Source organism: Aythya ferina, assembly GCF_964211825.1.
Source record: "Aythya ferina genome assembly, chromosome: 2".
NCBI lineage: Eukaryota > Metazoa > Chordata > Aves > Anseriformes > Anatidae > Aythya > Aythya ferina.
In genome coordinates, this window is record NC_140297.1 from 16,116,842 (window position 1) to 16,142,559 (window position 25,718).

Here is a 25,718-nt window from a genome sequence, read left to right on the forward strand (position 1 = left end):
CCATTTCGCCATGTCAGGTGTATGTTTAGTTGAGACACTGTGTCAGACGGATGCATGCAGCCCTCAGCCTCCCCATAACCCATGTCTGACGAGGAAGGGGAGCCACGAACATCCAACACGTCCCCCTGGGGCAGGCGGCACCCCAACTGCCCCCTCCCCTCCCCGCCCCCCCTCAGCGCCTTTCCCGCCAACCCCCCCCACCCACCCGCGAGGCGCCATCACCGCGCCTGCGCCGCGCCGGGACTCCCTCAGCGGGTGACGCCACCGCGCGCCGCCGCCGTGACGTGGCGGGGCCGTGACGCAGCAGGCGGAGGGGGCGCGAGCGTGAGTTCCCTGCCCCCCGCGGCGGGACGGGACGGGGCGGGACGGGGGGGGGCAGCGCCTCAGGGGGGGAGCGGGGCCGGGAGGGGCGGCGGGGCCGGGCCGGGCTGGGCTGAGGGAGCTCGGCCCCAAAAGCCGGAGCTTGGCCCGTTTCCGCGCCTGGGTCGCGGTCTGGGGGCCGGGTCCTTCGCTGCTGTGTCGTCAGCCCGGTGCAGTCATTTGAACCCGTCCCGAGCCGTTAATAACGGCCGTGCCTGTCGTTATTCCGTGATAAACGGCCAAATAGCAGGGTGAGGTGAGGTAAAGGCGCTGCTCCATCAAGCCTCAGCAGCTCCTGTGCACACCTTTTTCTTCACAAGGCCGCTCAGCAACCAAGGAGCCGAGCTGCCACTTTTTCAGTCTTATCTTACCATACCAACATATTTCTAGTGCTAATTTTATGTATAATCAGTTTTTTAAGCTATTTTTCTGCAAAACAAAGTGTACATTTAAGGGATGAGGGCATATCTTTTTTCTTTTTTTCCCTGCCTAACTTGTTAAAAGAATCAGGCTTTTTTCAAAGTTAACGTTCCTTAAAAATCAGAAAGGAAAAGGAAGGAAAAATCTTACAGTAGTTATGGTCCAAATTTAAATTATTATTATTTTTTTTTTTTTTGCAATGGATCCAGCATAATGTTTTCTTGAAACATAGCTGGGGCATCAGAATAAAACTAACGCTGTATGCAAATGTTTTTAACCTTTGCCCCAGCTGCTAAAGTAATAAACTTTGAGGTAACCAGATAGTCTGTAACTAAGCTGTTTTTCAAAGAGTTCAAGAAGGAAACAATAGTTTCCTGTGCATCAGTTTCTCATTTCTGAGGATGTTGGAAATAGCTAAGACAGTGTATGATGAGGTATTTTTGACTTTCTCATACAAAACCTCAGATATACTTAGTAACTGACACATAAATGTATGTGTTTTTAATGTACAGGTGCAATGATTATGCTGCATTAGACCAACAGAATGTTCTTCATCGGTGACTTGGGGTGTTTTGAGGATTGTTATGTGAAGAGGTAATATTGTTTATGGAAGTGGCGTAATGTTTTTAATGTTTTAAATCTTTATATGAAAATGGTGATAGTTGCATGTGGTTTTTATTTGTACCTAATGAGTTGGATGTTGTCAGGTCAAAAAGAAATGTGTGGTCAAATGACAGAAATGCAACTTCGATCTGAAGCTTGCTGAAAACTTTGGTACAGTTACAATAACAGAGTTTAAAAAAAGTAAGTGGTCAAATCAAGAATGTTTTAACTTCATCAGTTACTTTAACAACATTGATTGAAGTATTTATTACTGTAACTTCTAATTCAAATCACTGTAAACATATGGTAAGCCTCAAAGAAGATGTCACTCTATTTGATCTATTGAGAACAAATATGTTTTAGTAGAATTCTTGTTTATTTACTGCTCTCTAAAATTTATGCCTCTGTTTTCTTATTTAATATGATTTTCTGTCCTTTGCTAAATACATTTCCTGAGATACTGGGACTTCCTGTTTTTTGTTTTCTTTAAAACAGGGATTGAGATGGATGAAATATCTTATTGGCCATAGCAGGAACAGGATGTGAAAGGTGGGTACTTTGAAAGAATACAGTTAACATCCTTGCAGAATATTCTATATATTTTTTTAAATCTGTATTTGTCTGAGCATAAAGAGATTGCATATTGTAAGGTACAGTTTGTATTCAGATACTTCATAAGAAGCACCTCTTTCTAAGGGTAGATCTAGCTACCTTACCTCCCTTCAATTCTAGCAACATTTTTGTTCTGCATTCTTTGAATGGAAATTTTAGAATGTGTCCTGTTCCTATGGTTTGTATGTTCTATAGTATTGTAAAACTGGGGTGAGGAAATGCCACAGTGTTTCGCAATCTTGTGTTGTACATTCTGTTTAAATGGGGTCAAAGAAAGATTCACTCAATTTATGCAATTTCCTCCTTACATAGACAGTTTTTGTTTCCGTGCTTGACATGTTGGGTATCTTTGAATCATTTCTATAATGTCATCAAGGTATATTGGCATACTCCAATGGAACTGTGTTCAAAATTTCCATAGAAAATATTGGTTCAGCAGCAGTAAAAGATTTTGTAATGCTTATCCTTATCTGCAGTCAATTTAAGATTTTGTCCTTACTTGCTTAGACTTAATTATAATGATAAAAAGGAAGCATTGACTTATGGAGAACCAGAACACATTTTTAACTTAAAAAAAAATAATAAGATAAAATATGAGCATATGTTTTTACAAGACAAATATTGCCAAATAACAGAACAGTTATGCTTGGATAATACTTGAACACTTATGAAGTATATTTGCATATTGTTGTTATCAGAGTTGAATGAAGTGTAAACTTCTGTACAATGTAAATATTAAAACTACTTATTGTGTACATCCTTAATGATTTTTTTTTTTTTAGTTTTGAGAATAAAAACTTACAGTCACTTTTTGCTTCCTTGCTTTCTCTTGCTGGCGTAGCAAACAGGTTCTTACTGTTAACGTAAGATGGTATTTCAAGAATCATGTCATCTTCTCTTTTCTCTGTATGACTTCATGAAAACACACAGAACAGCTGGGTAGAAACCATCCTACTCCTCACATGATGTTTGCTGATTGTGTCTTTGACTTCCTATAGCACAATGTTTGCAGGTATTGGTTTGTCCTTAATAAGCTGATTAAACTCAGTGGGAGGGGTATTCAAGCATTTTTTATTTATTAAAGGACTGATTTCCTGGGCATTTATAAACATAATTAAATGTTTTAGGAAACGTTATCACAGTTAGTGTAGCGATACATCGTAATTTGATAATTCTTACTAATTAATATGAAAAGCGTAATCAAAACGCCATCCATCTAACAGTGGTACAACTGTGCTGTGCATTCAACAAGGAAAGACTATCTTTGGTTTGGTACTTCACTCTTTTTACTACTTTAGGAAAGAACCATTTCCTCACAAAAGCTTGTGAAATATTCTTTCTATTCTTGGTCCTTTTTTGCCTTTTTATTGAAGGGTTTACTGTACTGAAAGTCCTGCCGGAGGGCAGGCTGGCCAGAGTCCTGATGCTGAAACAGGCTTAGCATTGAGCTGTCAATATGCTTACAGGCAGTACACAAATGGAAAGGAAATAATATATAGCTCAGTGCATCTTTCAGAGCTGTGATGCATTGTGGTCACTTCATTTGTGGTTAAGCTTTTTTCATGGGATTATGTAAAGTGTAAAATTCTGCAGTATTGAGTACTGTGAGTAATGGTTATATGTCTATTTACTTTTTTTTTCCCCTAAGTGTAACTTTTAGCAGATGCGATAGGATGTAAATGTCTCTGTATGTGTCCTGTAGTTTCATTCTGTGGCTCAGTCCTTTAATATTTTTCAGAAAGGCAGAGAACAAGATTGATTTAGAAAACATAATCATGTTTAATGCTAGAGAGGGGTCACGTGCTGAGACGAGCTTTTGAGTACCCCAGTCTTGCTAAAATGCCCCTGTCACAGTAAGTCTCTGTGAAGGCAGGAAGGTGGAAAGAACAGGAATGTTCTTGTGTCCTGCTTGGCTTCTTGCTGAGAAAGGCAGGTGCGTTGAGGTGGAAAAGCAACACAGAAAATGTTTGATGCAACTACTTGGTACAAGGGCTGTTGGGAGAATGACACTACACCTGAAAGGCTTACCTGGACCTCTCAGTGCAATTGGTTTGGGATGTTAGGTAGCTTCTAAGTTCGTCGAGGATTTTTGCTCTTTGGTTGAATTTGGAAGATTTCCCTACTCAGTCTCCTATACAAAGTCAGATATTATCAGTAAATGAAGGTTGGAATATCTGTGGGAATTATTTAATGATTTCACTTGCCCTCTTTAAAACAGGAGAAACCAAACCAAACAAAGCCTTAAGGGTGCATCTTCTGACTACTCGGTTTGTAATTTGACCATTACAAGTTACAAGTGAAAGGAACTCTGCTCTTCTAAGGGCTGTTGTTTAGGAAGAACACTTTAATAAATTATGTATGGTGACAGATTACAGCTTAAATTGATGTGAGTTCTGCTGTAGTCATGCTTCTTTGCCACTTTTCTTATGTGTACATTTGTGATTCTTTTGGATGAAAAATAGAAAGCAGAGTTTTTCCTGTTACTGATTTGTAACTTGTTTCAGTATTCTACGTGTCATTGATTTTAAATAGCAACAGTACAAAACTTAATCTCAGGCTTTTTTTGGCCTTCCCTGAGTGGTTTTACCTCCTTAAGTGAGGTTACAGCCTGTCAGTTTTCTGCGAGTGCCTGTAATCTCATGTTTGTATCAGGCTGCTGTTTCAGTGAAGTGCCACTACATACAGGAAGACATGAGATTCTAACAGCTTTTGGTCTTTGTCGGCTCAATCAAAACAGAGCAGGTGGTGAAGAAATAAGGTAGATCCATATTTTTAGGAAGTGAGACGGTTATTTAAATATCAGTGTTCAATCCAACATCAGTCTCTGTTAATGCCATGCACTGTCTTAAAGGTAAATGTTGGTGAACCCCCCAAAATACTGTTAGAGAATCCAAAAGGATCAGTCTAAAAAGCTGCATAGCTCGTTATGCAGATGTGCTCAGTGTAGGATGAATCAAGCACTTTAAAGTTACCAATCTGTCAGTAAAATCTCCCAAATTAATAATACGGATATTTAGTGGGATTTACTGCTGTGGTCATAAGCAATTTTGGAGGCTTTACTGAAGAAGGAAAACGAATTGTAACTGGATTTGGAAAGGAAGCACTGTTTTGTATTTCAGGACTGACATTGGGACCACCCAAATGTCTTCAGCTGTCTTCTGTTATTTTCCAAAAAGGGTTTGTTCTTTCTAGAAAAGTTCTTGTAAGGTAGTGGGATGTGGAATGTTTTCTTTCATATGCACGTGCTGTGTTGTCTATTGAAGTCTTTTTCAAAGGGCAAGTCTGTTGTATCGCATTATGGAGGAGTTCTTATGCAGAAGCACAGTTACTGCTTTATGGAAGTCCTGATGGTGGAGACTCTGCAGTTCTGCCGTTACCTTTGCTTATTCTGTCTTATCTTCTCATAAATCAGCAGTTTTGTTTCTGGGAGTGTATCCTAATAAGCAGATAACAGATTTGGAGACTGTAATAGGTGAGAAAGGAGCAAGGAATTATGCTGAAGAAGAGGGGAGCAAAGCTACCTGGCCTGAAATAATGTCTTCAAATGTTCATGATAGCACATTCTCAAGGCAGGGGACTGTGAGTTAAGAATCTTGTTCCTGAGAGTTTGGTTAACTTCTGATATGTGTTTGTACTTACAGTCAGAGTAAACAAACGTTAGCTTAGGGAAAATGTGTGATGGAGAATAGTATAGAAAATGAAAAACTGTGGTAAAAATCAGTATTGTGCTGTCATATGGCATGTCATCACACTGCGTGGTGCTGGATACCTCCTGAAAAAGGGAGGTGTGGAGGAGAGGAGATTGAGAGAAAAGACTGAAGGAGTGGTGTGTATGGGGGTGGAAAATTGCTTGTATGAAGAGAAATTGAAAAAAGTTAGATTGTTTAACCTTTCAAAGGTGAAAAAAAAGATGAAATGTAACACAAATACACAGAATGATGAATGGCTTGAAAAAAGTAATTCAGGAGCTTTTATTCTGTTGCTTCATGATACAAGAGTACGGGAACGTTCTGGGAAATCGGTTTGGCAAATGGAGAAAGAAAGGGTATACTAATGCTGATGAAACAGTGAGCTCTGCGTTCCAGGGATGATTTTAATTTAGGAGTTTTCTTACAGAAATGGGATAATCTAGAGTGCAAGAATATTTAATAACACAGATTCGGGTTATTATTTTTTTTTTTCCTTGGAGAATATAAGCCTTCAGGTTTTTTATTATTTGAAACTTTTTTTTTTTTTTATTGGGATCTTTTCTGCTAAAGCTCACCCAAAAAAACATGTATTGATGATGGGAGTCAGGGAATTCAGCTCGCCCCTAGTTTGCATACAGGAGGAAAGGTTGTAGCATCTCAGTGATTTGTTTGTTCTCTTCCCCCGTGTTAGGTCACAGGGGTGTTCTCTTGGGAGTATCTGCTGGTTTGCTTTCACCTTCTTGTCAGTGGAGACATTTGGGAAGAACTTCCAGCAGTAACACTGGGGTCCTCATCAATTTGGACAGACGTTATTTAGGGCAGTTGTTCTCGTCGCTTGCCACTAGTGAGACTAGTTAGGCATTAGAGCGGGTTGCCCAGGGAGGTGGTGGCGTCACCATCCCTGGGGGTGTTCAAGGAGAGGTTGGATGTGGAGCTTAGGGACATGGTGTAGTGGTGACATTGGTGGTACGGGGATGGTTGGACCAGATGATCCTGGAGGTCTTTTCCAACCGTAACAATTCTGTGAGACATTGTTCTATTCAGCATTGATTTTTCTGTCGCCTGGACTCATGCCTTGAGTAGGTGTTCCTGAAGTGCTTTAATCCAAGTGAGTTCATAAGTTTATTCTGTACCTGGAGTGATGGAGGTTTTAGGGAGGGTGAGATGAGCTAACACTGGCTTTTGGTGTCATCCAGCCAACTTCTAGCAACTATGTAAAAAATCATAAAAGATAGCAGTGGGGGTATCTTTATCAAATAAATGTCCTTGTCTCTGTGCCAGTTTTCTCTCTTGGTATGGTTCAAGTCCTAGAAACTGCATTTGCTTTCAGTCTCTATCAAGCTCAAATGCAAACCCGAGTGATAAACAAAAGCTTCAAAAGCAGTGTTCAGCAGGAAAGGACTACGGGATCAGCATTTACTCATTCCCACTGCAATGTCCTTTTCAATCCATTTAGTGGAGGCTGCAGTTCTAACTTTTTTGGGTGTATTTAGCAACAGCCTGACTTACATTTGTTGTATTTGGCTCTAGAGCAGCAAAGAGCAGATGTCAGGGAGGTGCTGTGACAGGAATAAAACGATTCAGCTAGCTTGTGGGAATCTGGGGGGGAAGGCTGTAAGGGGGAAGACTTCCTCCTATTTTTTTTCTGTGCTAGAATCCATACTATACCATCCAGAGTTGGCATTCAGTTCAAACCTTGCCATGTTGCAAGGGTTGTTGCATTGACACAGGCATTCTTTCCTACATTTCATGTTGTGGAGTTTATTTATAAAACAGCTTATGCCTGTGAAATTATAATTGATACCTTAATTATGGGGAACTCGCCTTAGAGAGGGTAGTTTAGTGACCTGTGGGATTATTTTTTCTTGTTTTGAGTAGCCAAGATTTATACTGCAACATTTTCTCTGTGTGATTCTTAAACACAGAATTCCCCTGTCAAGACAGAAAAAACTTCAGTAATTAAGAGGTACTCTGTCAGGATGATAAGCCTAAAATAATGGTCAACTTTAACTGTTACTTATGGTTGGAACATCTAAATAGTAAGTTTTACTTTTCAGGGATCATCACATTTTTCAAAAATACGCATTTAAAAGCCACTGCTACGTGTTGCCAGTCTTTTCATAAGCAAGTGGGTGCCAGATGTATGTGGGATCCTGGGGAAGGTTGTTGTGTTGGTTTCTTTTTGCTTTTGTAATGAGAACGCTTCAAAAGTTCTTGCCTTTTTTATTTATTTTTGGACTGGAAGTATTTTATCTTTCTCTTGATAGAGACAATTCTGAAAACACTCTGTGCAACTTGTTAGTGGAATGGTTGCTTGTTTATCTTTCTCTTATCTTTTTTTTTGCTTATAACCTACAAGCACTTCAAGAATATCTGTTGCAGCAGTACAGTTTGTAGACTGAGAACATAAGCACAGACTAATTTGCAGTGGTTTTGATCACAGGGTGCTGTATTTGAGAGTTGTGCCAACTCTGTTGTCTTACATGGATAATGATGTACTTAATACTTTGTGGAGCCTGAGGGATATTTTTTTTCCTGTGATGAAAACACGTTGCTTATACAGTAATCTGAAGAGGACGATAGTAATAAATCTTCTGATTTTCCTTGAGATAACGCTCCTTAATCTTGTGCTTTATAAAAACCATGCTGCCTCCTGCTTTGGATCTTTTGGTTCTAATGGGGTAATTGTAGCAACTCTTATCATTTTCAGGAGAGATGAGATTTGAAATAGAAAGAATTTTTGGTATTGTGTGCTTAATCAGAATATAATGAAAAAGTCTGACTTTTTTTTTTTTTTAAAGGCAAATAGTGCAATGGAATGAGTTGTCAGAAGCTTCATATCTGTAGGATATGTAGTGTACTTACTCTGTTCTCCTCAGGGCTTGTAAGGTCATGATTGGAATATGCAGTTTGCATTTAGGAAGAAGTCTTTTCTTATTTTTTGCTGATGAACAATGTAGATGTCATGCTAAAAGGAAACAGGACAACCCAGCTTGCTTTTTAGCTCCAGCATTTTGAGTTTCTTGGCTAGGTTGTCAATTTCAGTGACAAAGTGACAAGCCCTTAAATAATTGTGGTCACATCTGGTCCAAGAGGATTGAGTGAACTCTTTTTGCTTCCCTCAAAGGAAGCCAAGTTTTTGTCAACAACTGCTGTGATGTTTATTCAGGCTGCAGGTAAATCCTGTCGAGAGCACGATTTTACAGTTCTGACCAGTTGAGGGGATGCTCTTCTGCTTAAGATGAGATGCTGAAACTAAGACAATTTGATTAGCATCATTTATGTCTGTCCTGTACCTAATTTCTGCTTGGTATTTTTCACCTGGTTGTCAAATCCCTTTGTTTACTGCAAATACTGCAGTAAACAAAACATGTTAGAACAACTATAAATTACAGATTCTGTATTTAAAGGCTTTATTCTTGATCATTTAATCCATTTTTTTAAAGGCTTCTACTACCTGATGAATTTCACTGTAAAAGAAGCATGAAACCGTAGATTCCTTTTAGGCTAGATCAAGACCTGCAGGGATCACATGCGTGTTTCTTTTTAGAATGTTATGTAAGTGTTAAACTTGCCTTTATATACTAGTGTACTGTGCAGACATCTGCCTATTGCAAGGGAAGCTGGCTTCTCTATCTCCTCTGTCAGCTGAAGCTAAGTGGAGGCTAGGTACAGCTACCGAGGGGCTTCTTATTACTCATGGAACAAGTGCTGAGCAGCTGAGGGTTTTTTCAGTAGCCAGAGATCTTACTAAGCAACTGAAATTATTTTATAAACCATAACTTTCATAGTCTCTTATGACATGCTTAGGTACCTGTGATAATGCTTTTATACACTGTTAATTATTCAGAGCAATTGTCATGTTCTTTCTAGAACAATAATAATCTATCCCGTTTGGAACGCATTAATTTATAATTTCTGCTCAAACGTGGTGGTATGCTGGGAGAGCAAAATGCAACTTTTCTGAAACCTTTTGAAGAGTTGACAGTTGTAGGGTAAAAATACCTTAAATTTACAGGAATAGGTAAATGTAATACATTTACACATATGTCATGATGTAAGGTCTGGGTGCTTGTGTACGGTTTTGAGGTCTGATTTTGGTCCTTGCAAATAGTGTAAGGATAAAATAGTAAGACCTCCTAGAATGTTAAGAGCAACCCCTTTATAGTTCTGTGGTCCTGCTTCAGGCAAGCAGAGAAGCACATAATGCACACTGTACCACTAGCTGTAGCCTTTGGCTTAAAATTAAGCTAGTTTTCAGGCACACTCTACTTCTCATAAGAAAAAACTTTGGTTAGTAATATTATTCAGGTGTAATCGATCTAGTGGTAATAACTTTAAAACCCTTTTGGAGTTATTTTGTGTATAAAAATTATGTAATATTGATGCTCATTGGAATGTGACTCTTTTTTCAGATTTCAGTACAGTAAGTTTACTTGCCTCTGCAAGACAAAAACAGAACAACTACTTTTATTTTTTATTTTTTTACTTTTTATTTTTAAATCAAACTGCATTTATAGAATTTAGGAATCTTTGAGAGATCTTTTGATCAACTTTTGAGAAGCAGAAGAATTCTTTAGACTAAGAAGACTGCTAACTATGTTGATGGAAAATCTTCGCTATACAGTTGTTTGTTCTGTATACATCTATTCCAGTTTGAGGAAGCTGTTAACTTCAGAAAACAGGAGAAAGAAAAACAAAACAACAACAAAAATAAAACACCCGTATTGATCTACAGAAGTTGTGGAGTAATGGGCTTTGATTGCAGCATGGAAAATGCATGAAATCAGAATAATGTCATAATGGTGACAGCTATGTACTGTTGGAACTGCCCTGCTTTGTCAAGGAAATAGAGCTGGCTAAGTGTCCTGGGTCCTTCTTAACCCTGGGACACTTCAGTAATGGCAGAAATACATGCAGTTATTCCGGGCAGGGTAAGCCTTTTTTCATGTAACTGGAGATATATTTTGGAAAATGAGTGCTGCTCATTAATGAAAACAATTTACTTGAATTGTGACCTTATAACATTCAGACATCAAACATGAGAGAGACCATTTCCAACATACTTATTAGGAATTAACTGTTAATAGATAATACTCACCTACGCAACTTTTTGAGACTTGATTGGCCCCGAATAACCATACATACTTTCTTGGAGGGTGTTTGCAAATAACAGTTTCGGGTTTTCTTCAGCGGTCTCTATCTGCTACTTATATATGGTGCAGATGTCTGAGGGAACTAATTCAGTCCTTGGTAATTATATTTAGCAAACTGTTTCATACCAAGATAGAGAAATTGTTCAGTGTTTTGACTTGCAGTATGGACCAGACTACATGGGAAGGCTTACACGTGGAGTAGACTGTCTGTAGGTGCCCCAAAAAGTGAAAGTTTTAAACACGTTGAAATCTCTAAGCAAATTTAGAAGCCTAATAAATTTCAAAACCTGTATCTTTGGAATTCACTTTTTTCATTATAAACTGGGTTCACAGGCCCAGAATAGGACATTCCTTACTGTCCTCACTTAAAATCAGCTGTATTTCTTTCTGGAAATAAAATGAATGCCAGTAACCTCTCCATTTACAGTGGTAAATTACCACTTTTCAGATAAATTCTAAAGAGGTCCTGTAAAGAGGTCAGGAGGAGAATTGGGTTGATTTGCAGAACAATTTCCTGTTAGCAGTGCACACTGGTGAGCCACAACGCAGCTTCAGAGTCCATCAGAAGAGCCAGTTGAAGATGTGTGTATTGAAGGGAATCCTCAGCTTCTGCTGTGTTGCCTGCACAGGGGAGGTCCAGGAAACGTTTCCCAGTGCTGTCACCATCAGTTCATCCCACGGTAAGAGGCCTAGAAGTTGTCTCTTGGCTTCCAGCACTCCTTCAGCCTGGTCAGCTAACCTTGCTGAACTACCAAAAGGTTTTATCCACGTTGGCACTGTCATAATTCAACTGAAACAGTGATGGCAGCATCGCTGGAAATATTTGTGTGTGACGTGCACAAGTCCTTTTGGAGACAGAACATCCTGCCACAATACGGAAATGCCTTTCTGACTGATCTGCAGCGCAATCTGTTGTGGATAGATTTGGATCGAGTTTGTAGCCATGGAAAATTTACTGTAGCTGCATCTACAGTTGCGCTTTTTTGGATAATATATTGTACAGACATTGTACTGCTGACAAATTAATCTACTGTGGAGGCAGACGTTTAGGAGCAACGACTGTAATCTCAGAAGAACGTGTATTGACTGGGGAGAGCTTGGCTTGGTTTTGCAAGTCACCAACCCTTAGAAGTGGGATTAGGTTTTGCGCAGGAGAAAGTAGAACTTTATTGTAGTATCCTTTGCCTGCAAAATGAGGCCATGGTGCTTGCTGCTTTTTCAGCCCCCACCTCAGTAAAAGAGGAAAGAATTGTTTCTCATTTCAGTTTTGTCTCGTAAAAAATGGCAGTTAGTTACCTGTGCAACCCATGATGGGCAATGACTTTTTGGCCTTGATTTAGTTTTTCTTTACACCATATCTGTCCTGTTTGCATGCCAACAATTCAAAATTCTCATGTACTTGTGTATTTATTTTTAACATTTTGGTGTTTCCATAACCTGTGTTTGTTTAGTTAGTGGTTCCACGGAATGGGCAGCTGAAGGTACATGTAGGTAGCAGTCATGCAGAAGTTGGTTCTTCATGAGCTTTGTGATGACAGTCACATCTTAGACTTGAAGGCAAGGAAAATGAAACAAAATGAGAATCAAGTAGAACAGATGAGAAAAGGAAAACTTCTGTAATAAATAGCAAAACTTCTGTAATAAATAGTCTGGGTGACAAGAGGGAGGAAAAGCTAAAGAGCTGGTATGGAGATACACTGCTAATGTAATGTGTGATCACAGTGGTAGTGCTGCTCTGATTCATAACTGAAATGACAAAGAAGCATGTTGTGTAAATAAGAGAAATTGATTTATTATTTCTAAATCAGAAGTGTTATTATATCCAATTTTGGGGGATATCTGTTATACCTTCATGCTATACGGAAGCATTATTTTTGTTTAGTATAATGAGAATATATTCATAATTTTTGATCAGCAAATTCATTAAAGAAACGACTGATGCTTGGACGATTTATTGCTTGTCTCTTATCTGATCGGGGTTATTTGCTGATACTTTGTAGCATTATCTATTAATAGACCCAAAGTAGTGCAATATTCTTTAGTGGAGAACTTAAAAAAAAAAAAAAAAAAAAAAAAAAAAGTCTCTTCCCTAATAAAAATGTTTTGCAGGTCTGTTTGAAGAGCTCATATACATGATCTTGTTCGGTTTCCAAACTGGCACTTGAAGGCTTTGTAAGTGGATTGCGTTACACTCAGAATACTCAAATTCCATTTGTGTCTCCAGAGAATAGAAATCCCTCTACCATTAAATGCATAGGATAAGTTGAACATTGAGCTCTGGAGTGTATTTCAGAATTTGGGAGATGGATTTTTACGAAATAGATAACCGAGAGAGTTAGCATTCTTGCTTGGATAATGTGCTATTTGTTTTGGAAGGCAGTTTCCCATGACTAAATAAGAACAAGATGTTTGACCACCTTCTAGGGAGGAGACCGTTTGGTCAGCATCAAATTAAAAGAAAAAATTTAGAAGAGGCAACGTACCATTCTCACGTGGTGTTGGAAATGTTTTCATGTTTCTTCTGAGCTTTAATTACAGAGCATGTGCATGGCAACAGGAAAGGCCAGAGGTTTTCTTCTGTTCTTGGAAGTATAGCTTTATCACATCGTTGGGAATTTATAGCCTAGTAATATGTAGTGTTTTTTCCATTCCTGCATTTTGCAATGGGTTTGTACAGCCTTGTCGTTTGGCAGCAGAGAGCTCCGTTTTTCATGATTTTTTTTTTTTGGCATGAAAGGGTTACTGTTCACATTTCCTGTGTAATTCCTTCTGATCTTGCTGGGCTGTAATTACTTTCTTGATGTTAAACATTCCCAGGCTCCTATAACCTCCTAGCCTGCTTGCACTGGCCAAGTCTGTCCCAGGTGATCATGTGGGCGAACCTCCTGTTTTTAAGGATAAAAATCTCTCCTTCCTGTGTAAGATAGGCTACACACTCATTCCTTTGCTGTGCAATCCCAAGAGAAATCCTTTTAAAAAATAATAATAAGGTAACACATCAGTCTTTCAGAGTCAGATTTAGCAGCCAAATAGATGACAAATGAAGTGTGTGGGTTTAGAATTTGCTGAATCTTCGTTGAATGACTTCTAGTTCACATTAAATATTCTTTTCTTAATTCATTTGGAAAATAGGTTATGATATTAAAAAGACAGATTTTGACTGTAGCGTCTCACTTCTGACCATGTAATTGGCAAATCATTTTAAGCTTGCTTGAATGTAGAACTACTTAGTAGAGCTTTCAGGATTATGTTTTGCTTTTGATTTCTTTGCTGTAGTTGCATATCTTATAAAAAAAAAAAAAAAAAGCAAACTAGAGGATATTACTCAGTTCTGTCTTTTGACATGTAGTTCAATTATCCCGTATTTCTTCCGATTTTCTTTCTGATTTTCAGTTAGAGGTATATAAGCAGTAAACACAAGGTTTTCTTTTTAATAAAGTAACTGCATACTGCTGAAAAATGGTGGCTTCAGAGGTGTGGGGTCTGAAGTGATCTGTTCTGCAAAGGCGCTGAAAGTTTGTGTGCTACATTCAAGCTTTCACCTTCAGCTTTCACCTGGAGGAGCCACCTGTCAGAATGCGAGTGAAGCTTGCTGTCCATCACCTTTATGCCATTTTCTCACAGTGTCCATCAAAATGCAAGTGGTGTTTTAGGGTGTGAGGAGTTGTATTGTGCTGATAGAGAAACTTTTTTAATAACAATGCCAGGGATGGTAGCTGGAGGTACTGTGCACTGTGGGGTTGATGATAAGCCCAAGTTCTGATACTTCATTCAAGAACACTAGCTTAATTACCCTGCTACAGGCAAATTTTTGTTATAATCCTTGTTGTATCATTTCATGCTTTTAATTGGCTGCTGTGTGAAATTCTCAGGCTGCAAGTAATTCTGCTTTATTTGGATGCAATATTATGCGTGTTACTCAGATAATCAGAAGTTTTCCCAGTAGCAGAGTGACTGACAAGTATGGTGAATGCATAACTGGGTTTGAGCTCAGTGCAGTTATACTTGGAAGAAAAAAATAAAGGTAATAAATGCTAGCAGTTCCAGCCCTTTTCTTATTTTTTCTCATACATACCAAAGCCTGTGCATTTCTACAGAAATAGAAGTTAGACCAGTTGGTGTTTGTGTTAACTGTGCTGCTAAGCCGGTGAAGTTTAAGATGAGTGTATTTTAATGGAAATGTCTCCTTAATTGTTATTGGGAAGTGTTCTTGAGCATGATGGTGTAGTTATAACTGGAATGCAGTCAGTATGCTGCCCAGTTCTTAACTGCTTTGTCATTTAATGAATTTGTCATGTAATGAATTTGCTGATCTAAAATCTGATGGCTATCAGATACTCATATTTTTGTTGTGGAGCTCAGAGGTTCTTACCCATGTATTACTTAAATACAGATTCTGGCATAAAGTATTGATACAGCAGTCACATATATGAGTGCTGTATTTTGCAGGGGTGGGGACCATGGAGCGCCAAGTGAGTATAACTAAACAGGCCAAAGATACTGCTGATACCTTGAAATTCAACCATTTCCCATTTATCACTGCCTTTATTTGATCTCCAGGTACCTGAGATTTCATAGGAAACTTCATCTGAAGAGTGCTCGCTTAACATGTGCTCTTGGGTATGTGTTAAACACATGGCAGGAGTTCTGGGCATCCTGTGCAGCAAGGTGGTGCTTTTGGTTAAAGCCTTTTTCAAAACAGCTTGCTTTTGACTTTGTTATGAAAACACAGGTGGACTCAGCTGAAAGTGAGTACCACTGCACTGAGGCAAGCTTGCTTGCTGTCTAATAGGATGTAGAGACCTTCTTTCCTTTTTCCTGTTTAATTTCACTCCTACTCAGATGAAGACAGTGAGGAATTGCATGTTGTATTGTAATTAAAGGTAACCTATTTTGAATTTACTTTGTGAAGTGCTTAGATTGTACTGGATGTGGCTCTCTATTAGAAATTTCACCTTTGCAGTAGAAAATTCCCTCAGTAGTGATGAATTTTCTTTGAAAAGAATGTGGTTTCAGAGTCCTATGCAAATTACATCCTGCTTTTTGTGCAGAAGACAAGTTAAAGGACGTACGCTCGTGATGTTGATCTTGTGTGGTCCTCTCTGTGTGTGCATGTTGATCTTCTAGTGGTTAAACTTAAAGAAAACTTTGATTTAGATGTCTCCAGTGTGCTGGAGGCCAAGTGATGCACGTGGTTGTGCTGCAGGGAGGAACTGGGCCTAATCTGAGTGTGTTTAGTGAGGTGTGTTTGGTTTTAACAAGCTATAATAAAATTAAGGAATAATTTACCACTGATGCTCAAAATGAGTGGCAGACTCTGCCAGTTCCCTTGGATTTACCCTAGTTCAGCAGGTTCAGAAGATGCCATGTCCATTGATGGGAGAATCTCAGAACACGCAGTGTTTGTCACTGGAAAAAAACAAAACATAACTGTCTTTCAAAGACTCATGGAATGGTTTGGGTTGGAAGGGAGGGACCTTAAAGATCACGTAATTCTAAAGCCCCTGCCCTGGCAAGGACTCTTCCCACCAGAGCAGGTTGCTCGAAGCCACATCCAGCCTGGCCTTGAACACCTCCAGGGATGACAGGGGGAAGGGTGGAATTGGATGATCTTTAAGGTCCCTTCCAACCCACCCCTTTCTATGATTATATCTATAAAGTATCTGTACGATCCTTTAAACTCTGATGAAACTTAGAGACACTGAACATCACTATCAAAGTTTGAATTTGGCCATAACATGGAAGTTAGTCCCCCCATCCAAAAATAAAAAATTACCCTAAGCAGGTGGAAGTTCAGTTTCATAACTTGAAATGATTTAGGTAGTGTAGGTGTTCCACAGATAGCATGATTTTTGTGAGAAATGGTTGAAAATGTACTGGTTGTCACACCACAAAAGCCTAGTTGCTTTAAAATCTTGGTCATACTTAATTGTTTTTCTCTTGAAGTACTAATTCAGCTTGGTCTTGCTTAGTTTGAGATTAAACTGAGTGAGTTAGGAATACAAATATCCTCAGGAACAGAAGGCAGAGCTGGAGGCCCGTAGAGAAAGAAGAATGTTCCCAGGGTTAGCACAGTCTGAGCACCACAGCTGGTTGTTGGACAGTGGCCAGGAATAATTTTGACATGTTTATTTCCTTTTTTTTTCCCTCCATGAGCATGTTTGGGGGACACTTCATTAAGGACGTCCCATAGCCTTTGAAGCTTTGTGCCTTTAATGTTTTTCAATCAACAACCAGGGCGACAGATACAGAAATGAAAATGATATTGGCGAGGACTATTTGCACAATAAAATCAACATAAGATAAGTGAATGAAGGCAGTGAAGCAGGGCAGGTTAGAATTCAATTTATTCTTTTGCGTGTTTATCTGCGTGAAGGTTTTTTGTAATGAGCAGGCATGTTTCATCAGTAAGTAACGTGCTGACAGACGGTTATAAATCCTAAAAAAAAAAAAAAGATATTTAAGTAATTCATAGAACATGCTTATGCTTTGTCTGCAAAGCTTGTCCTGCACGCTACATGGCAAGTGGCTCACCAGTTTGAACAACAGATGCTGTTCCGTGCTGCTCCTGGATGCTAATCAATCACGCAATATCACCAAATCTGGATAAGCCCGTGGAAAATTTTTGTCTCTCTATATTTTCCAGTTGGTATTAGGAAATGTGTTTATACCAGGTTGTCTAAAATATATACTGTTTCATGCTCTAAAAATAAATACCAATACCCTTTGGCCCAGCAGTTGCTTTGTCAGTCAGATCAGACCTTTGGGAGCTTGAAACGAGGGAATTGGGGTGTTCCAGGCAGGAGAATCCTTCAAAGTGATGCGTCCATTCCCAGAAGAGGAGATGGATGTGACTGTTTGAGCAAAGAATGCAGGCAGAACAGCTGAACTTCGCTGCTGGGGTCTGTATGTAGCAGTTTGGGTACAGCAGCAGGGAGGGAGGGTGCTGCTGCCTCTGCTGTGCTCAGCACGCAGCTGGGAGGTTGCTTCTCTTGCTGCGATCTTCACCAGGGTTCTGCAGCTGTATCCAGTTCTTCAGCTGTGGAAGTTGAACCGGCCCTTAAATTTGCACAATAACTTTGAATAAATCGATTGTGTGTTGGGAATTCTTTTTTCGACAACAATGAATTACGCAGTGCTCTTTAATGCTATACTGGACCCAGCTGGGATGGAGTTAAGTTTCTTCAGAGCAGCCTGTACGGGGCTGTGGTTTAGATCTGTGACCAAAACAACGCTGCCAACACAGCCGTGCTTTCGCATCAAGGCCTTCTCTGTTTCTCACACTGCCCTCCCAGTGAGTTGAGTGGAGAGGACACAACGGGGCAGATGACCCAGACTGGGCAGAGAGATGCTCCATGCCATGTAACATCATACTGAGCAATGAAAAGGGGGAAAAAGGGGAGCTTAGGGAGGCTGCCATCTGCTCAGGAACTGGCTGGGTGTCAATCTACCCATAGGAGGTGGCGAGTGATTGCTTTTGCATCACTTGTGTTGCTCTGTATCCTTCTCATTCCACTTCTTCACTTATTAAACGTTTTTTTATCCCAACCCAGAAGTTTTCTTGCTTTTATTCTTCCTTTCCTCTTACTCGGTCCTACCAGCTGAGGAGGAAGTGAGTGCCTACTGGGATTAACCCACAACAGGTGCTTATCACAGAATTTATATACAACAGAACCTTTTAATTTTGCATTAAATTTGGAACCGTGAGTTTTGAGAGGGTGTCTCACTGAGCTTGTTCTAACTTGCAAAATTAATGTTGGATTCTTCCAATGCAGAATAGCTTATTATATGCTGAGGAAACAGAAAAGGGGGAATTCACATAGCATTAATTTGCTTATGTCAGTCATCAAGTGTGGTCTGTTAAGTCCTTCTTTCTGGTGAATGGCTTTTGGGAAACATAGGTTATAATTCCTGGTTGGACAGCATTTTTAACGTTCTGCATCATTAAGAAAATCCAGCGATTATATTTGCATCTCTGGTTTTGGAAGTGTGTGGTGTTAAAGTCTAGGAGGCACTCAGCTCTCCAGAAAAAAGGTCCTTAACCCCAAAGCACCGTCTAGGTTAGCAATGTTGTAGACAAAGTTTGGGGGTGGAATCAGCATAGCATGAAAGCAGATGAAGCAGTTCTTAGTACAACCCCTGATCAGTTACCTGGGTTATTTTTCAGTGCAGTGCAATCTGCAAGGACCAGCTGTGCCTCCTTCAAAATAAGAAAACAAAATTTCCAGTACATAATTTTTACTAAGAGCTTTTTTGTTGAGTAAGACTATAAGACCTAGAAGTGTGTAGAATGTAGCCTGCTTCAGTGATAAGGTGATACCTCTTTTTGTGGAATCTAAAACAACCAAACCTCTTAAAAGTGATTAGCTGCTAGGCAATTTGAATTTTACCATACTGAGGATATGTACATACCACCTTGGCCTAGGTAATCTGTTGCCTGATCAGACACAGGTTTGCCTTCTCCGTTTGTCGTCTTTTCCACATAATGGCATGCTCCTTCTATTTTTCTTTTTTTTTCCTGGCTCTGGAATGCTTGTTTTGTGTAAGTCTGCAAATGAGACACGCTGAAGTTGCTCTTAAAAAATGCACTGTATTTTCTGTGTGAGGGATGTTGCATAAACATTATAAATGATTTTGTCAGGTAGGGAAGGTAGCTCTCTGAATGAAGCTGTCTAGCTGACTTTTTTTTAAGAAACTCCATAATGGAAATTCTTACAGAAACAACTGTAAATGAGGCTCACTTTATATACACGTAACACCATGGCAGAAGTTAGTACTATTCAGTGCTATTCAGCTCCGGAGCTGTCAAGTCAGAAATAACTCCATTATTTGAGTCAGGATTGCAAAGGCATTTCACCTTGCAAAGTTAGGAGTGGTGTTTTGCTTGCTGAATTTTTGTCAGCTATAGGTTATCTGTCCTCTAACGAGAGCACTGACAACATCTTCAGACTGTAACTAACAAACCCCCTGTACAGAATCCTTCCTGAACGGCACAACAAGTTATATTCAGGATTCAGGGCAGTGTCCAAAGGACCCAAAATACCACAGTCAAAATAGAAGTGATCAAGGATTGATCGTTTCTCATTGAGTCTTGCCTAATTTGAGGGCCAGCTGTGATTCTGCTAAGACTTTCATGACATGTTTCAAGCTCCAGTCAGTCAGATTGTGCAGGTGATCGTGCTACGCTCAGGTCTTAATCCATGAGCTATTAATGGCATTTTATGGCTTTACTATCCGAGACATTCAAATACGTTTTGACTGTGCGAGTCCATTCTGAGGTATCAAATATCTCCAAAATATGTCAGGACTTCCAAATTAAGGAAACACAACACTTGCTCTCCTTGCTCTGTAATGCTGAAAGTTACAGCCCTGGTTGGTTATTTCTGTAATCTAAATTGATAATTAACAACATCCTAAAACTGAAGTTTCACCAGAAAAGTGTTACTAAGCTACCAGTAATAGTTTATTCCTCCACTGTCAAAACTGAGGGGGGGGTGGGGGGGGATGTCAAGAAAGTAGTATGCGGTTCAGTTTTCTTTTTCTTGCCTTTAGTAATCTTTACTTATTTTTGTTAGTACTTTCGTCCCACATTAACCTCGTTCTGCTCTTGGAAATAACCTGTTTATCTTTAGTGTACCAGTAAATAAAAAAAAAAAGTGTACGTGGCACTATTACGAAGTTTCTTTTCTCTTTGCCACTCGTAAAGTCAAATTCTATTTAATCCTTCAACATAGAGTGAAATGCAGGAATTTTTGAGTACCTTTACAGCTAATTCTGAAGCGTGGTGAAAGCCTTGGAGCAGGAATTGCTGGAACAATCTGCCTTACATACATAGGCTCAGTGTTAACATAATTTTCAGGTCATCCTTTTTGTGGTCAAGTGGTAAATGTCATTTAATTTCTGAAAGGCATCTGTTGAGCTGGAGGTTTGCAAGACTCATCGTGACAAAGCCCTAAGCTCGGCGCTGACCCTGCCTTGAGCAGGAGCCGGACTGGGTGACCTGCCAGGGCCCTGCCAGCCCGGATCATCCTGTGAGTACCGCTGTGCACAATGACACCTGTTTGTCTGGCCCTACATAAGCTGTGCCCTGACTGTAACGCAGTCCCTGTTTAGCAGTTGTCATATCGTTTATCTGAAAAGAAAGCACAGGTACTGCAACAAATGCATAGTGGAAAATAAATGACGTGTTCTGTGCTTATTTGGCCAAAACAGTCGTTAATTGTGAACATCAATAAAGTCAAAAAGTCTCACAGTTTAATCAGTCATTGCAAGCTTGTGTTGTGGCTGAAAAATCATAATGGTGTACTGCAGTTCCACCATGAGTGATGTTACAAATTAATAACAGAACAGTAAGATACATAGATTCTGTCTCAGGAAACTGCATTATTGAGAACTGTGGCAAAACATCTTCGAGATTTGGACCAAAACAATAAATGGATACTTAGTTAAGGGCTAGGATAACACAGGGAGAAGCGGTAGAAGAAGGAATTGCTCAGTTTGAATTTTAAAGTAAACTCTGGAGTACTCATGGCCAAGTAAGAGTGCTAGATGTTTGTCTCTCTTGTTCAAATTATTATTATTATTATTTTTAAATGTAAATTTATTTTGTTATTAAATTTAAATTGTTAAATTGTTTAAATTGTTTTTGTTATTAAATGTAAATTTATTTTGTTTTAAATGTAAATTTATTTTATTTTTTATTAAAATGTATTTTTAAATGAAATCCATTTTCTATGGATTTCATGTACTAGCTTGCAAAAATGAGTTTTTCCAAGACTATTGTTTCCAGCTGCCCTCAGAATCAAGAACAAAGTGTACTGGGTTTTACTGATTCATCACTTCATATTTAGTTTCATAACAGTAAGATCCAGGGCTACTTTAAAATCAGAAGCCTTAACTTTATAATACACCATTATAGCAAAGGTGTCTCTCTACATACAGACTGCAGTTCGCAGTGTCCAAAGCAATACTACTGAGAAGTTATTTACTAATGAAAATATAAAATGGCAATCTGTGGAAATTTAGAGGAAAACAAAGCGTTATTTCTTGATGTTCTATGAATTGTCTCATGCTAGGCATAATAGCTACCTTGCTGTTCTTTGCTCTTTTTAATTTTTCACAATGCTGCTTTTTCAAATGGAAAATTGGGTAATTTGCAGTCGTAAAGACTGTTCATCTACGATTTATCCTGTCCACATTTCATAAAATGATCAACCGATATTGCTCCTTCGTTCAATTGATATTGCTATCTTCTCCCATGCACACTTTTGAGAAACTTTTGTAATAATTTTTCTCAGGTCCTTGAGCTTGCTCTCTTGGAGATGGTTATCATTGTAAAATAAGAATTACTGTGACTGCTGAGCTGTGTGCAACAGTAAAAAAAATAAAAAATAAGAAATTAAATAAAATCATGGAGTGTCCTTGTTGCTAGCAGTGTATGCGCTAGTCTTTACTCGTGCAACTGAATAAGAAGTTGGTTTGAAAAGATTTCTTTCCTCAAGGAAAACAGTCACCTTCCTTTGCTTTTTCTCTTAAGCCAAAAGATGTAGCTGAAAGCTGAAGATGCGCTATATTGTTTTTTAAGTAAGCTTTTATTATCAACATGATACTATTGAAAGTAGCATGGAACCTGTTGTGTAGGCACGGTTCCACCCTGACAGATGGGCATAATGCAGGCGTGCCAGAAAACCATTATATAGACCACGTAACAGGGTATGAAGGGAAGAATTTTTGTCCAGGCATTCGGTGCATGTAAGGCTTGAAGTTGCGGAAACGTGCTCAGACTGGCCCATCACACAGGATGATCAAAAATTTAAAAATAGCCTGGGATTAAGTTCTGATGGGTTCGTACTGGGAAAAATGACCAGTTGCAGCGAGGCTTCTGTTTCTTTTTGGCTGTCTGCTGAAGTCACCGAATGGTCCCAGCCAAAAGAATTCTGCTACAGACACACATTTCTCCCTGATTAATTACCTAGGTATGGAAACATAAGCAGTGTGTAATTTCTCTTGTAAGAAAGCTGCTGGTTTAGTGTGCGTAGATCTCTTTGGATATATAGTCGTAGGATGAGGAGCTACTGATATAGGATGAAATCCAGTTGTGAAAACACAATTAAAATAGAAAATTTTGAATAAGAACAGGTAAGACTTCTGTGACTGAAGACTTGGATAGTGAAATGCAGAATATTTTTGCAGGTTTTCAGAAATGCAAATAACCTATTGCCTAGCTATTGTCATTTTGGCCTTTTTTCTCTTTTAAACAAATTGGCTTAATGCCTTGCATTTGATTTATAAAGTAGCCAAGCACTGTAGGCTTTTGGCAAAAACAGTTGCTTGAACAAATGCCTTTGTGTGTTACACCAGTCAAGTGTTGTGTGTGTCATTTTTATTTCCTCAGTGTTTTTGTCATATTTCATAGCTTCAATGGTTTAATCTTACTTCAGGTCTAACTCAACCTTTAAATACTTACAGATGTTGCTAGATTTCCTGGAAGCTATTACTAATTCATACTTTCTGGGGAACTTGGTTTTTAAAAAGTTTCAAAATTTTGGGAAATAATGATTGAATGGAACTGTCATTTACAAGATGGCACAGTATGGGAAAGAACAGGTGTGAAAAATGAAGTGAATGAAATTGCTTTTTAAATATAATTTGACATTTCATGGGCTTCTGTTAGGAGAACATGTTTTCTAAACTGTGTTAAATATTTAATTTTTTCTTTTTGGCTAAATGTTTTCCTTCTGCAATGAAATTACATAATATTATTTAACTAATGCTTCTTTACAAATTTTAATTTAAAAACTAGGCATGTAATTAAGCTTAATATGAAATTATAAGATTTGAGTTAATGCTTTCTTCTGGTACCTGAACTAATGTTCAGTGCATCAGAAGGTATAGTCATCATTGAGAGGCTTTGTTCTTTTAACAAAAGGTACCAAAAATAAATTCAGTTAGGGTCACAGCGGTTTAGTTTAATACTGTTATGATAATAAGTACTGTAATTACTTTCAGATAGTTCTCCCTTCCCAGAGGATGAGATTTTTAGTTTTGATGCCTGCTTAAAGCATGAGAATGACAGTAAAATTAATGTCATAACCTTTACAGCCTATTTATCATTTTCTCTCTAGTATCCTAAAGGATTTTGTGTAACATCTAAAATAAATGTCCCAGTATGGACAAGCATCAAATTAGGTTAATTGGGTTCACCTGATATTCAGAGCCAGCGTGTCTATCAGGACACCAATTTCATATAAAAGACCTGTGGGTATCTTTCTGTGAAGATTACTTTTAAATTACTACACGCTCTGTTTCCTTTGATTGTTAAAGACCAATTTACAGGATAGTTCTAAGATTTTTTTTTTCAGTTTATTTGATATTTTTGTTTCTTCTGGTATCTATCTTTTCTTTCTATGGTAACGTAAGGAGTAGTAAGTAGCTTGATAGCTTATTTTGTGGCATTAAATTTTTCAATTCTGTTCAACTTTAACTCCGCTTGCTTGAAAATCTTGGTAGTAGATTTTTATCTCTGACCCATCAACAGCAGATTCCAAAGGAACAATGTTGAGCTCTGGAGTGCTGCAGTTAGATTATTTTTATATTGTCCTATTGTAGGGTTAGAAGCTGAACAAAACAGATTTTAAGATTATATAGAATTTTTAAGTTTTATCATGGGGTTAGGTGGGGTAAAATTGATGGTAATGCCATATAGAAATACTCAATATCATCTTCCGTATTTGAAAAGAACTGGTATTGGAATCATATGAGTGCTACAAAGTCCATTAATAAACAAGGAAGACTGTAAGAATGATTTTAATTTCATTATTCCCTAAAAGCAATGGGATATCCTGAAGCAGTGGCCAACATACAACCTGTTTGGGACGTACAAGTGTAAAATAGATACAAAATTCAGTTAATAAGTTTGTTTTTAAAGGTTAGCTCTTTTTTGAACATCAACACGTTTTGTAGGGGAGGTAGGCGTTGCAAGGTAGACTTGTAAGCAAATGAAAAAAAGTTCTGCTGAGGCCAGGTATCGGTAGCTGTACAGGTGTCGTACCCTGCAATTTCTGAACTGTTCATTCAGAATTCCAGAGCATTTTGATACAGCAGGACACACGTAGGGCACCGCCAAATGTGTTTAGACATTGAGTAGCTGTTAAACATTTCGCAACCTGACTGAAAAATGTCAGAATCTGTCAATGAGAGAGGAACACTTATTGCTGTATTTATAGTACACCTCTGGTGGGATTGGTTGCCAGGCTAGCGTTAGTCAGTGATCAGAAAGACGGCATCCCTGCTGGTTCAAAAAATAAAAAATAATGTAATCATGTAAAATCCATGCTGGTCCCTGGAAGTGTTTTCCCATTCCCAGTTTCCATCGGTGCGGCCTGTCCATTCCTGCAGGTTCAGAGGAGCTTGTGCCGGTGGTAGCAGGGCACCAAACTGCCTCCAGCTGAGCCAAACCCTTCGTGTGCTGCATCTGCCCGAGGAGAGGCTGGCGGCTTAAGCACCACGGACAGAGGCCTGCTGAGCCTCCTGCTCCTCCTGCTCCCGCACAGCAGCAGAGCCGCTGCCAGGAGATGCTGGCCGACGGGCAGGAGCTTCTTTGCATGTGCCTCAGCACAGAGGATGTGGGCACCAAAGAGCATCACCTGTTTGCTGTGTGAGAGGTCTCCTCGGAGCAGCCACACTCAGTTTTCTTTCATGCTTTGGTATTGGACTTCCTAGAAACAGCCTTGGTTTCGCCTCTTCTGTACTTCACTGTTGCCTACAGAGCCATCGTCTACGGCTGGGAACCTCAACGTTTGCATGGTAGTAAGGAAACATCATCAAGTCTTATTTTTGTTTGGTAATTGCTTCAGAATTGGTATTTACTCTTGTACTT

The 25,718-nt window shown here is 39.0% G+C and overlaps 1 protein-coding gene across 12 annotated transcripts in view; it reads left to right on the forward strand.

Annotated features, from left to right (window-relative positions):
- The first annotated feature begins 223 nt into the window (after nt 1–223).
- Nucleotides 224–25,718, forward strand: part of ZNF438 (zinc finger protein 438) — a 45,708-nt gene continuing 20,213 nt past the window's right edge. For 2 of the 12 annotated variants that reach the window (XM_084508168.1, XM_084508178.1), the window contains exons 1-5: nt 224–324; nt 1,293–1,374; nt 1,879–1,932; nt 2,837–3,007; nt 11,365–11,520. In XM_084508168.1, coding sequence (XP_084364294.1) covers nt 2,998–3,007; nt 11,365–11,520 — 166 coding nt within the window. In that variant the 5' untranslated portion in view covers nt 224–324; nt 1,293–1,374; nt 1,879–1,932; nt 2,837–2,997. Of the gene's footprint in view, nt 325–414; nt 622–1,292; nt 1,375–1,878; nt 1,933–2,836; nt 3,008–11,288; nt 11,521–25,718 lie in introns of those variants that run through there. The other 10 variants (XM_084508179.1, XM_084508170.1, XM_084508169.1 and 7 more) reach the window with 8 other exon arrangements.